Source organism: Dipodomys merriami, unplaced genomic scaffold (assembly GCF_024711535.1).
Source record: "Dipodomys merriami isolate MVZ:Mamm:240054 unplaced genomic scaffold, mDipMer1.0.p SCAF_2, whole genome shotgun sequence".
Classification (NCBI taxonomy): domain Eukaryota; kingdom Metazoa; phylum Chordata; class Mammalia; order Rodentia; family Heteromyidae; genus Dipodomys; species Dipodomys merriami.
Window position 1 is genome coordinate 94,809,532 of NW_027203381.1, and position 14,915 is coordinate 94,824,446.

The 14,915-nt window shown below is 34.3% G+C and overlaps 1 protein-coding gene across 1 annotated transcript in view; it reads left to right on the forward strand.

The window, feature by feature from the left end:
- Nucleotides 1-14,915, forward strand: part of Vgll3 (vestigial like family member 3) — a 60,717-nt gene that overhangs the window by 1,581 nt on the left and 44,221 nt on the right. Inside the window, exon 2 of the mRNA XM_070030446.1 lies at nt 10,133-10,418. Coding sequence (XP_069886547.1) covers nt 10,133-10,418 — 286 coding nt within the window. The remainder of the gene's footprint in view (nt 1-10,132; nt 10,419-14,915) is intronic.

Here is a 14,915-nt window from a genome sequence, read left to right on the forward strand (position 1 = left end):
TTGGTTGTAAAATTCAGCTGATTCTGAAAGGGTACAGCTAACTTAACTGAGGACCACTGAGAGCACGTAGAGGAAGGAGTCCTACTTTCTTGTGAAGATTTATTCATTGATTGTAATATCTAGCAGTTTTATTATTTCAAAGCAAAGTGACTTCTGAGGAGAAGGATAGAAAAGTATTTTGTGATTATGGTCAGGGGAAACAGATAAAAACATTTTGTATAGTTGTTTGCTTTTCTTTGGCATATACCAAATATCAGTAATGAAGAAAGCCACATCAGTTTAATTCAGGCAAGTAAGGCAAAGAAACTGCCGGTATGAGTAGTTCTCAGGACTGGATAAAGTATTCTTTCCTTCCTCTCTGATACCTTAGGAGCCTTCAAAATTACCAGTTGGTATGTGGATGAGAATAGGCTCTAAATGTTAAGAAGGATACTTTCCTGTCTTTAAAACAAACAAAAACTAGTAGGAATAAGGGAATAAGGTGGCTTATTTGAAAATCTGTGAAATGAGGTTCATAAAAATACACATCTATTGTTTACATTAGTATTGTAATTTTAGCTGAAATTATAATTTCATATAAAAATTATGAATGTCCCATCATAACTTCATTTTCAGTAAGAAATGACTGCATATACTTAATCTTAGTTTTGCAATAGTACTTAGTATCAGCCCCCAAATTCCATTCTTTTGCTAAATCCATCAACAAGCTGCAGAATGAACTACAAAAAAAGAAAAGAAAAGAAAAGAAAAGCCTGAATTGTCTACATGGCTCTGTTGCCCAATGATCAACTTCTGCTATATTTGTGCTTCTGTAAACAGCACTTAAGGAGATGTTTGGCTGAGTACAAGGGTAGAGTTGAGAGATGTGTTTGGAAATTTTCATGTTACTTTAACTAAATTGACTTATTCAAGATTTCTTTCCGCTTTTTCCTTGTGAGGAAACTGTTTGACTACTAGTGGTCAGTAAAATGAACAGAGACTTGACAGTAACTACTGTTCTTTTTACTGTTAGGAGTTTATTTTGATGACCTATATTTTCTCTTTGGAGAAAACAGTAAATCAGGAATTCTTATCAGGCTGACAACATTTTTAGACTATGCAGTGCGTGGGTGAAGTGGGACTAATATTGACTTGGCCCTAATGTAGTCATCTGAGAATACATATTTTGGTTGTTTTTGCATTCCATAAGGTTTTATCATTATTATCCATGAAGATTGTTTTCTCCGTACATGGGAAGTGACCCCTAATAGCATCTTGCCTGGGAGACAAAAATAAGGGATGTAATGCCTACTGCATTTGAAAAACTGATTTGTTAAGGACAGAGAAATGAAAAAACAACAGAAATAGTGGGAGAATAGTCAACCACATTTAAAGTTTATTTATAAAATAAATGCAAGAAAAGAGAGTACTATAGTTTTGTACAACTTCTACATTATTTGTAGTAATATATCCTTCCTTTGATTTTTCCCCCATCTATAGCTCTGAAGTCTTTTGTATGCTTTCTTTTGTGTTTTACAGTGTAGAGGATCAAACTCAGGGTCCCACACATGCCAGGCAGACATTCACTACTGGGCTCCATCCCCAGCCCTCTATTCCTTATAAGTCAGTGTGTCAAAATTGGTTCATGATGGAATTTAACCATAGGCCTATTTCTCTCTCAATACATGATCATACATGAAATTCTCCTTTGAAATGACATAATCTCATTTTCTACAAAGTTGAAAAGTGAAACTTTTCAAGTCAGGTTTTTAATTAAAAATATTATGTGTTGTTATAGGTGAGCAGTAAGCAAATATTTACAAACATAGTAACCTCAGCTATATAAGTTCTAGTGTGTTAGTTAGGCATAGAGTTGGTTAAATGAATAAAAGCAATCTGTAAATACCTGAGGAGCAAATTTTTTAGTCCCTGATAATTAACTCCAAGAAATTGTGTGGCCGTGCACAACATAACTGCATGCTTTATAGAGCCAGAGATTTGTGAGGGATGGTGAGTAACCTGGGCTCGCCTGCATCCACCAGTCCACTTGGGACTGAGCATCTCAGCACATACTCTGAAGGCTGATGCCACTGCTGAACATGTACAGAAAAGTGTTCATATCATGCACTGGTGGCTCATGCCTGAAGTCTTAATTACTCAGGAGGCTGAGATATGAAGAACACAGTTCAAAACCAGACCAGACAGGAAAGACCATGAGACTTATCTCATGAATCACTGAAAAACCAGAAGTGGAGCTGTGGCTCAATTGGTAGTACAGTAGCCTTGAGCAAAAATACTTAAGGACAGTGTAGTGCCCAGGCCCTAAGTTCAAATGCCAGAACTGTCACACACACACACACACACACACACACACTCACACACGCACAAATAGAGTTCATTTGCATGTGTACCACTGATGGTAAGAACCAGGAGAAAGTATTGAAATATGTGTCAGGAAAAATTGAGGGCCCTAATACTTTTAAAATCAGGAAGATATATAAAGTCTCCTGAATGCTATAGTTTATATGTAAGATGACATGAGCAGAGAACAATTCCTAAATTCTATATATAGAAGTTATATAGAGTAAAGTTTACTTTTATTTTTAATAATCACACTTCAACCTTGATATAAGTTAGCACACATTTATGCTGTCCTGTTTGAGAGTAACAGCTGGCTCAATGCACATGCATGCTTTCACTTAAACAATTGGATTTCCCTGGGATGCAGCACTGCAGTTATAAAGTTTGGAAAATTTTCAAACTCTCTGTACTCTGCCACCTTGGTTAAATCATGAAACTTCTCTGAGTATTTGTATGTCATGGGAAAATTCTGGAAAAATTATACTTCAGTCTTTCCATTTATATCTGGCAAAATGTGTGTTCTTAGGGTCGACATAATGAAGATTTCAAAACTGATTGATGGCAAAATTAGGACCTCCAGGTCCCCAACTTCCCAGTGAACCAGGTGCAGAATCTTTCTACCATGCCAGGCAATCTCGCCGAAGGAATTTTTCTTTTTGGCTATTGCAAAATGGACTTATTTTTGTCTTTAGTGCCCCCAATCAACATTTTTTTGATAAAGAAGATTAATATGAAGTAGATTCTTTGGCCTTGGAGTTTGAGATTCTTTCCAAGTCCTTGGTAGTGTACTTTTTTTTTTAATTGAGGCATTCCAAAGGCCTTTTGCAAGCATTTATATTATGCTAATGACTTTTGCTATCAATGTTGCATCTTTTGTTGATGAAGTAGAATATCCACTTAGTAAATGAACATTTATTTATTTATAAGAAAATACCAGAAGTGATATTGACACTCCCTTTTAAGTGCCATGTATTTTACTGTCTTTCTAATGTAAAATTTAATTTCATCAAAGAAGTAAGAATACAAGTATAACACAAATTATTTTAGCACACACATTACGTAAGCAAAGAATTTAATTCTTCTTGCAACCATAAAGGAGAACTTGTGTATTTCTAAGGATTGATACAGGACTTGTTTGACAAAGTGCAGTCCCTGTAATTCCACAATACACAAATTAACTTGACTGCCAAGTCTTAAAAGCTTACACTCCTCCATAGTTGCAGGTCCCCAGTAACTTCCCAACCAAAAGATTTCAAAACTACAGGAAGTTAAACTTTAAAGTAACTGAACATTGGCTCTCGCAGCCAAATAGAATAAGAATTACAAAAGGACAGGACTGAAAAATCATAAAAACATACACAGTGAAAACATGTTCATCAAGAAACCAATACCATGGCACACACAGTAAGATGAGAAATTTAAGCGAAGGAGCTTTTGGCCAAATCCAAGGAAGTCCTACTCTATCACCATTTGGTAAAGTTTTCCATTTGGCAGAGTTTAAGATGGAGGTGATATGACAAATATTTAGGGAAAGAGGAGTAGCCTTGCTCTCTTGTGCAACATCTCTTCAGGCTATTTCAGAAGAGACACTGAACTGACCATGTTGAACAATATGTATATTTGTCTTATCTTCATTTGTGCAGACACCATTTTCAATGAGGATAAAACAATGAAAGCACTTGAAGCCTATGGCCAATCCTAAAGTAAATTTGTCAGTTCGATTACAGCAATTTTAAAATAAATGTGGATTAAGTACATATTGTGCTTAACTAATTTCATACTCACGTCTCTGTTTCAAGCTAACTTTTGACAAAAATTCTCAAAAGAAATACACCAGTCAAAGATAATAATGAAAGGTATTATCTCTAGAAAGTTTCTTTTTTTTTAAATTTGAGAAATCAACTCTCCGTAAGAGTTGAATTTCAGGCTGTTGTAGAGACAGTGAGGGTAGTAATTTTGAGCAAAATTCTACCCCCAGCCTTTCAAAACATACCTCTTTAAGCAGCTGTTTTTCTGCTTTGGCTCCTCATTTAAGAAGACCCTGAGAAGTGCCTTGAACCATTAGGCACACAGCTGCTGTTAGAACAACTCGTAAATGCCATATTTATACATATCTCAGTAGATACCAGATTTATGCTAGTGATTTACTAGTGTGCTCTGAGCTGGGGTAACTGAACTATTTTTCACTTGTCTCCTAATATTGGTAGAGGAAAAAAGTGACCTAATCTCAACAGGTGTCCTTTCTTCTTAAAATTGTTATTATTTTAGGATGCCCAATTGCTTTTCCTTGGAGGATAGAGTAGGAAGACTCTAAAGATATATCCTTTTATGTATCATAACCAGTTTCTAGGAATTGGGCTAGATGGCCCACATCTGGAAATGAGTTAGTGTTCAGTTGTCTGTAGATGAATTTTTGGCTAGGGTTCTGTGAAATCAAAAGAGGTGGCCAATGAAAGAAACAAAATAAAGTGTGAATTTGTCTAAAGCTCCAGTATTTTGCTTATTAGGATATAGAGTTGGATGAAACCACTGAAATAATCCAATCAAAATACTTCATTTTCAGACAGGCAAGCTCAGGGACAAAAGGTTCTTAGACTTGCTCTGAAAATTTGGTGAAATTCTCTTTGCCATTTTCTTTGCTATTTGATTTATTTGTCTTGTTTTCTCCTTATATCAGTTATCTTACAGAGCAGAATTCAGTCATGCTTACCTAATGTTCCCTCCCTACTTTCCTCATTTAAAAAATTTGGAATATTAGCTACTTCGAGAAATAACAGTTAATCATTTGGATAAACCATGGGGCTTTCTTTATTTACTGTTTTCCTTCAAATCTTTTCCTAGCTATGCACAGTTTCATTTATGGGATGGAGTATGCTGTTTTTCTTCATATATCCAAATGCTTGCACAATTGGTGACACAAATAAGAATCAATAGGAAGTTGGTTGAATGAATGGATGGATAATTTGAAAGCATCATACCTAAGTCTAGTCACAGGATTATGCACACATACCAGAGATTTATACATCAGAAACTGTTGTTTCATTCAAAGTAGTTGGTTTGAGTAAGAAGACATACTCTAATGATGTGATCATTGCTTAAAACATTTTGGGAATGCAAATTTTGAAATTGCTTCTAAGCCTGTGGCACATTTTTTTTTTTTAACTTCATCAAAAGTGGAAAATTTTCATCCATGGAGAGGGTAGGTTTTTTTTTTATTATTATTACGACCAGAATCATTTAAAGGCCATGTACATAAAAGTAGCACATCAGATTAAGCAATATTATTTTTGGTTTGCTTCTCTCTACTATTAAAAATTTTTTAAAAACCCAAGCAGACAAAAACAAACCCAGAATCATGAGGTGTGACTATTTCTTATGAGCTGATTTTGCTCACATTTTCCAAAATAGAATTTCTGGTTGTAGGCATGTGCAGTATGTATCTGATAGCCAAGGGGCCAATGTATTTTCAGATGTGTGACTTAGAAAAATCATTGCATTTATTAATATCATATCTCTAATATCTCACATATCTCTAATATATTTAAACTAAATTTTGAATGCTATAGCTAACCTTGTATATAATTTTTAAAACTAGACCAATGACAGATAACTTTGTTATAATAGCAGTTTTTACTTACCTTTTGTTAGAATGGGATGGTATCCTTGGGTTTGAATTAGTTTATTCAGCCAAAGTAATTATCTTATAGAGACTCATTCTCCCTAGTCTATTTATTAGCACATACTTTGTAGTCATATACTTCCTACTTAGGTGATCCTTACTCTAGACAACTAGGTTTTGCATATGTAAATTAGGAATCATTTTTTGGCTAATAATTTGTGTGTCAGAGTTAAGTGAAACAAAATATATAAAAGATCTGTGGTGTGTTTTCCAAGAGTATCTTGGAACAACATCTTGTTTTTTTCGAAGAGTATCTCTCTGAGATATTAAAAAAAATCTGTTGTACAAATAAATTTTTAAAAGTATGATCAAAGAGAAAGGGACTCCTTTTATGGACTTTCTGAGTTTGATGAACTTCCTCTAGGTTAGTGGATTTTCTTTTTTTGAGGTTTAGAATATGTTTTAAACATAAAATAATCATTGCATTTAAAAGAGAGAGCCAGTGGAAATCAAAAAAGAGTTGTTTCTAAATATCCAATGATTTCAGTGATTCATGAAAATACTTTTGTTTCCTTAAAAAAATTCCACATATGCACACTAATCATTTGGCCTTTTCCAGGCTTAAACTTTGGGGAGTTAGTGGTATTTGGCTCTTGTCAGAGAAGTCTCTTTCTGTCTCTCTCTGTCTCTGTCTCTGTCTCTGTCTCTCTCTGTCTGTCTGTCTGTCTGTCCGTCTGTCCGTCTGTCTGTCTGTCTGTCTGTCTGTCTGTCTGTCTGTCTCTCTCATCAGACAAATCCTTTTCCTTATACATTCCTGCTGCAGTTTGGACCTGGCCAGCCTTCAGGTGGTGGCTTTTGGTTCCCACTATCCTTCATTCTTCTGCTTTATACCTTTGTTATCACCCAACTATAGAGGTTCAATTTAAATATTTACATTCCCAACACATTTATTTTAGTCTGATTACCAATAGCCCTGGTTAAACTAAGAATCTAAAAGTATCAAAAGGGCTCAGTCACTACCTAAAATGATAATTTAAAATTGTATAAGTGTTATAAAATTGAGAACAAGAAGAAAGCAGACACAAAATTTAAATAGCAATTGACTCATGATAACATTCACACCACCCTAATTTTCTTCAGAAACACTTGATAGTATGTTACTTTCTGATAGCTGTGGTTTGGTAGTTATAGTAAATCATTTGCCTTTTTTTTTAATGTGCACTTTTTCTATGTTCTGTATTTATTTGATATTCACTTTTTGGAATAAAATGTCCTTAGTGTTAGAGTCAAAATCTCAATGCATTAGACTCTAGACTTCCAGAGTCAAGGTAAAAATATAATTTAGTTCTTATTTTTCTTCAAATGAACAATCAGTTAAAAAATACCAAATCTCTCAAATATTTTTTTATGGATGTCTTATAAGACTCTAAAGAACTGCTAACAAAACCAAAATAATCAAAATAAGAACACCATGTTGCTGTTAATTTCGAGGCACACTTTACCTTTCATTACTACACCATTGGAACAAATTGTTCCCAAGGTGACTTGAGTCTGGAGTTGAGTGAAATGTTGAAGACTGACAGACATAATAAGGGTTTTCTGGTGGTTTATTGGAGATAAGAGTCTCATGGACTTTTCCTGCCTGGGCTGGCTTTGAACTGCAATCCTCAGATCTCAGACTCTTGATTAGCTAGCATTATAGATATGAGCTGCTAGTGCCAAGCAAAATTACATACTTTTAAAGATTAATTTTTTTACCTAACTATTCAACCAACATACACAGTATTCAGAAAATTATTCTGTCTTAAATAGACTGAAATTCTATAGCATAAATTCAACTGCCATCAACTAAAATTTAAGATATTTTATGACTGCTTTTATTGATCACCATGCTATTTTACTTTAGTATCAGGACTTACACTTCTCAAATCGTACACACATATACACACATAAAACTTTATTATAGAAGAAATAATTGCTGTTAATTGATGGTAAAATAAATACTTGGGTTTATTGGGGGTAATTAACACAGGCAAGAGTCTTTTTGAAAGAATAAAATTTAAAATTTAACAAATGAAAGAAATATATTTAAAAATATTCATTTAAATATATTTAAAGCAAACTCACAAAGCTGAGCTGGATATAAGAACAGCAAATCGGTGTTGTAGGTAATGATGAATCTTGTGGCCAGTGAACCACTGTAGTTTAGTTTTAATTTTCTTAAAATATAAAAGCATTTTTTTTTCTAATCTCATGGAATATTCAGGAGAAAGTGCTTTCATATACTGTGGCAATATACATTTTGGATAAATATATATACACACGGGGAAACAACACTGTGATTTGATTAATAAATCATACTGGTTTACTTTTAGAATGGAATTTAAAACTAGAAGTCGTTTAGTTCAATCTACTCATTTTATCTGTAACTTATGTTACTATATTTTATTATGGAATTTAAGTATAAATACATTCAAGTATGTATAAAGCAGATTAAATAAATATAAGCAGTAATTGTAATCATGTATTAATCAGAAGATATATCACAACACAGGGGTGTATGAATGATCTATTCTTTGACACAAATTTAAAATTAAAAAGGAGTACATATACTCACAAATAAAGTTCCTGAGTTAGTAACCATCTCCTTATAATAGAATTGAAAGTCTCAAAAAAATCTCAAATTTTTATTTCTAGGAGAAACTATGCAACTTATTTGATGATAAATTTATAGTTTTTGGCTATAGATTGAAAAGTTAATAGTTGCCCTATATAATTATAATATGTATGTTATGTGTTTTGATAGCATAAGCAACCCTAGTGAACACTCTGGAAAAGTTTTCCATTCTTAGTTTATATTTATTTTTTCAGAACACATTTTTTCTCTGAGAAATGATGTGACAAAACAAAAGTTTTGTTTATATAATATAGAAAGTTTATTTGGTCACTAAAATTACACTTTTTATGAGATGTTAGCATTATCTTTTAAAAAGTAATTCACATTGAAGCATTTGATGATCAAAATAGCACATGCTTAGTAAAGAATATTGAAAAGGAAGAAAAAGAAACAATTAACTACCAGCATAACACAGAATAACAACACAGAATATATTTCAGTGACCTGTCTCATTAGGTATGTTTCCCTTCTTCAACAAATTTCATGAGAACAAACAGACAGACAAAAGACACACACACACATACAGACATCTATACCTATGAATGCCTTATTGTGCATTCTGGCTCCCCTTTCTATGTTTCTGACCTTCAGCAACTCATTTAACTCCTTGATGATTTAGTGTCTTTGTCTTTAAGTTTAATAATAATAACTATGGTATGGGTTTGTAAATATTGAATGAGGAAATAAGCCAGGGTTGGAGAAGTGTTTCTAGCATAATATAGGTTAATTATTACTGTTGTGATGATCGTCTGTCAGTTATTTCACATTGCCAAAGTTTTTTCATTTTTATCTGAGAAAGATAGTCTTTGTTAGTATTTGGTATTAGTTTCAGTAAGCCACAATAAAACATTTTTTCTTTCTATGATAATAGTGGTTAGCAGAACATCTGAAAAATATGTTCCATGCAAAATGGATCTTCACACAGACTTATTTTGTCATTTCAGTTTGAGTTTTGAGAAATGAGTTCAGCATATCTGCCAAATCCTTTTATAAGATGCTGCATTCCTGTTTTTATTTTAGTTTATTTCATTTATGAAAAGCTTTTCTTCTCCACCCTGCCCCTGGACAGTTAGGTCTCCTCTCCTCTCTTCTTCTTTATCCTAAGCTATAATGTCACTGCTACATAACATCTTTAATAGCCAATCTAAAATGGGGGGGGGAGGGTTGGAAAAGAATCTGTCACTGTGTTTTAACCATCACTCTATTAGTGTAGTTGGATTTAAAGCAAAAACAACAAAACCAAAATTCTGTCTGACACTGAAAATATTGCAATTTGATAATGAACTTTTTTCTTTGCCAAATTTAAAATGACAGATTTTTTTTCCTCTCTTAGTGCAGGAGGCGGCAGCAGGTTTGGGGAGGGAAATAGCTGTAGAAGAAACAGTTTGCAAACATATGTTAATATTTAGATTCTTTTTTTTGTAAGTGAAAAGTTAACTGGTTAATGCTTTTTTACAAACTGCCTTTGATACTGTGTTTTGTTTATTCCATCCCAGAAGAAGTTAGCGGTATACAGCAAGATGCAGGACTCTCTGGAAATCACCCTTCCCAGCAAACAAGAGGAGGAGGAGGAGGAGGATGAGGAGGAGGAGGAGGAGGAGAAAGACCAGCCTGCCGAGATGGAGTACCTTAACTCTCGCTGTGTCCTTTTCACTTATTTCCAGGGAGACATTGGGTCAGTAGTGGATGAACACTTCTCAAGAGCTTTGGGCCAAGCCAGCACCTTCCACCCAGAATCTGCCATTTCAAAAAGCAAGATGGGGCTAACCCCCCTATGGCGAGGTAAGAATTCAAAAGCAGATGCTGTCCAGGGCACTGTCTCTGTTACGCCACTGCCTGTACCAGGTTCCAGCTGGAGGCTTGCCCCTGGAGGACGGATATCCACTAGGTTTTTAATTTTTAAGGACAGCAAGGAATTTCTTTCAGACAAACAGCTGGATCAGTTTTGTCACATGTGGAATGCAGGATTGGAAAAGATGCAGTCACACCCCTTAAATTCCTCATGGAAAATAGTGATATAACTGAGCCTGAGTTTATAGTGGCTGTGAATGGAGCTGCAAAGCCCCATTGCTAAAGCCCCCATGGCCCAATTTGGATCTCTGAATAATAGGCGTGCCTGAATCAGCTTCTATTTAAAAAAAAATAGCTTTTGCTCATTCCTCTACGTGTTATGTGGTGACCTAGTAGAGGTCTGAGTCTGAAGGGAACACAGGTTTAAAGCCTTCTGTGTTCTTCCTGCAGCTTTTTTTTCTCTGTGGATTTATTATTCACTCTTTATAGAATACAATCTAGTCATCAAAAGTAGCATCTTTATGGTTTAATCTGATGTTTTTACCTTGATACACACAGAAAGCTTCAGATGAACTCTTCTTGATTGCCTTCGGTATGGAGGTAACAGAGATTTGTTTGCATCTGACTTCTGACTCATGAAAAATTAATTGTGTGACATCTTAATCATGGTAATTACAAGGAGAAAATACCACGTCCTTCCCATGATAGCTTCAGAGAGAAGGCATTACAGATTTTTTTCCTCCAAATTATCTACTTATAAGAAGAATCTAATAAAGTGGTTCTTTACATCTGCTTGCTTTCCTTATTAGGAAAACAGACATCACACAGAAGTCTGTTAGAAATTCAAATTCTTGAGCCATGCCTTAGACCTAGAGTATCAGACACTCTAGCTTGTATTAAATTAGCCTTTACAGTGATTTAGATGGAGAATAAAGTGTGACAAGTTCTGATCTAGTTCTGCTAGACATGTTGTAGGGTGCCTTGCCACAAATCCATTGCACCCACATCATACTCTAACAAATGCTCAGAGTGATCCTCATGAAGAAGCCACCTGAAGTAGGCTCAGGTGAGCTGTGACTTCTGGCTCCTCTCAATTTCAGAGGAATGGTTCTACTCTGTTGGACAGGTGCTGGCTTGCTTGCTAGGTCTGATCTGTAGATCAAATGTGTTTTTTTCCCCTTTCCCCCTTTTTGCTCTTTCCCTTTTCCTTTCCTTCCTCCCTGTCCATTCCCCTCCCAGTTTTTCTCTGGCATACGTAATACTTAATTGGTAAATACCAATTAAGTAAATACCATGGTAAATACCATGGACTTTTTTCCAGAAACTGAGCCCTAAGATGCTTATGGAGTCATCTCATATTCTATTTAACAGCATATAGTAAATGTTAATAATTTGTAGAAAGTAAGAAATCCTCAATGAATCTTATAGTTTTACTAAATAGCCTGTTAATAATAAATTCTATGAAAACAATGTTTCACTAGAGTAATAAATGTGATGTCCACTTTTTAAAAAAAAAAAACAAAAACCGTGGATTGCTCAGCCTGGAAAGCAGAAAGTTGGGCCCAAAATTATCCATAGAAGTTGTTTACAGCTTTATAGTCAGTAGAATTTACATATGTATGCATATATTTACATATATATATGTATATATATATATGCAAAACCACTTCAATCCATGGGTACTCTTCATGGATGTATATATATATATATATATATATATATATATATATAACTTATTAGAATAATCAGAGATCTTTAAGCAGATGTAATATTTTAGTAAACATAGAGTGAACAGTGATGTTTTTTAATGATTATGATAAAAGTTGTCTTTTATTTCATATCTTTTTCAAGTGTATCTCTTGTTTCATTCTAATGAAATTTATGTTGTACATAATTACTCTCCTACTGTGCAGTAAGTAGTATTCCGGATATGGGGACTAGAACAGCAAGTAGATTGACAGAGCCTTCTGTCCATGTAATAGTTTTGTTTTGTTTTTTTCCTGGATGGTAGAGATAGTGAAAAAGATACTGTGACCTGCAGGATGACAATGGAAGCCTTATCTGAGATGGTTACATCTCAAGAGACCTGAAGAAAATAATATTCTTCATGTGAATATTTCCAAAAAAAATTCTACTGAGAAGAACTAGCCATAGTAAAGGACCAGAAGATGGGCTGAACTTAGAATGTACAGTGAGGAACAGACATACCTTCGGTGCTTGAGGTGAAGTGATAGGACACATATTCTAAGGCATTTTGTCTCTTCCTCTCCCACTGAGACTATAAATACCCTATCTAGTTGGTTCATATCATTTTTCTCCAAGAAAATGTCTTTTTATGTGGACACTCTAATTAAAACGGATTGATTAGGTTTTTGGAGATGAACTAAGTTGGTACCATGCACCTAAGATTAGAAAAATAAAAGTCTTCAGTAGAGGATTTTTTTGGTACTATGCTGTATGATATCTCTTGGTACAGTTTTCTCATTTATAAAACAAGTAATTGAATAAAATAAATGCTGTTTTTCATTGTGTAAAGTTCTGTGATTTCAAATGTATTATTTACTTCTTATATGTAAAAAGAATTTGCTATTGCTTCTACTTGTGTCTTTGCTTTAAACCAACATACAAACTCGGATATGATGCATGGGAGCCACAAAAGAAAGGTTGCAGAGACAGTGTAACAATGTGAGTGCCATATGGTGGTGAGATGTAATTGTAAGTGCTAAAAATGACACAGGATTAATAGTGTAGTCTTTGGATCCTGCTCATTTTGGATTCAAGTCCATACCTTATTATTTGCAGGTTGCAATATAATCTTGGATTAAAAATTTAAAATCTCTCTGAGATTAAATTCCCTCACTGTAGTATGTGTTTGTTGACATTCTTCTAATGTTATAAAATTTTTGTGATTTGGAACAAAGTATACAATTAAAGTCAGGTGCTTATTCTCTTTCCTTAAATAAGTTTACACTCATTTGGCACAGAAAAAAGTCTTGATTCTGTTCTGAAGTATTGCTTTATGAAGCATTGCTTTGTGAAGCATTATTTAAAAAAATATATCTTGGAAAAACAGGAGCTACAGGCTATCCATCTTGTTAAAGGTAATAGGACTATTAGCACCAATATTAAATCATCTAGTTTGTAGCATGAAGTTATCACACACCCACTGACATGATACAGAGATACAAATGAACTAAGAACTGAATTATGTTTCATTGTAGAATAGATTCCATAGTATATGTTCAGGCTAATATACTGACATAGATAATAATATAATAGTATCAAATTTAATGTGCGTTTTTTATGAGCTAGGGACATTACCAATACCAAAATTTGAACTCATGGCTACCTGCTTGCTTAAGTTTGCTTGCTCAGCTAGTACACTACCACTTGGGCCATGTATCCAGTAAGCTTTTTGTTAGTTAATTGGAGATCCAGTCTAGTTCCATAGATTTTTCTCTCTAGGCTGGCTTCAAACTATGAACCTCTATATCACAGCTTTTAGAGTAGCTAGAATTATAGGCGTTACCACTGTCACCCAGCATTGAGAAGAAATATTTTTTTGTGCTCATTGGTAGAATCTCTTATCAGTTATCGCTAATTTTACTATACATTTTAATGAGTGGTAAATAGAGCTTTTCAGTTAAGAAAATGTACTTGACACCTTACACTATGCATCTGTTTTCCCTGAAAGTGTGTGTGTGTGTGTGTGTGTGTGTGTGTGTGTGTGTGTGTGTATGTGTGTGAGTGTGTGTAAAAGATAGTGTTAGTTATCAAGGCATACCAAAATAGGTCAGAGATTTAAAAATTCTGCATATTGATAAAATTACTGGCAATTTTTTTCTTGTGGTTTCAAAGCTAATTATCTATTGGTCGGTGGCTGTAATAATTTGCTAGTAGCATCTCAGTTATAAGGGGAAGACCCCTGCAAATGAATACTAAACTTTACCAGCCTATAGGAGGAGATGCATGCTGATAAGCTGGCTAACTGGGAACAACAGAGCTGAGCAAGAATTCCAGGAGGCACTGGAAGAACTCCATTTCAGGAAGTTTAGGAAGAACATGTGAAAGTGAGGTCCCACTGAAGTCATCCCAGTGCTCTCCGGAGGTATGGGCAGCCCACACCACTCTAAATCTCTCCTTGGGGAGTCAAAAGACCTATTTTGAGGAACTCTACAATAAAATAACCAGAGGCAATCTTTTGATGTACAAATCACACATACATTTTGAATGATCGATAATGGAACAGAGATTTCATTTGACTTCTGATCCAATAGTTCGTTTTATTGGAAAGCAGAATAAGAGAATGGAACTTAAATTATATCAAGAATTGTGTTGAGGATGTTTTCTTTAATGAGATCTTTTATGTAAAGGTTATCTTTAAATGCAAAGTATTTTCATCAATATTTAATACAAAGGTTATGAAGATGATGAGTTCAAGAGTTGCATGTTCCCTTTTTCTTAAGATAATTTTCTTTGTTTTCAAAA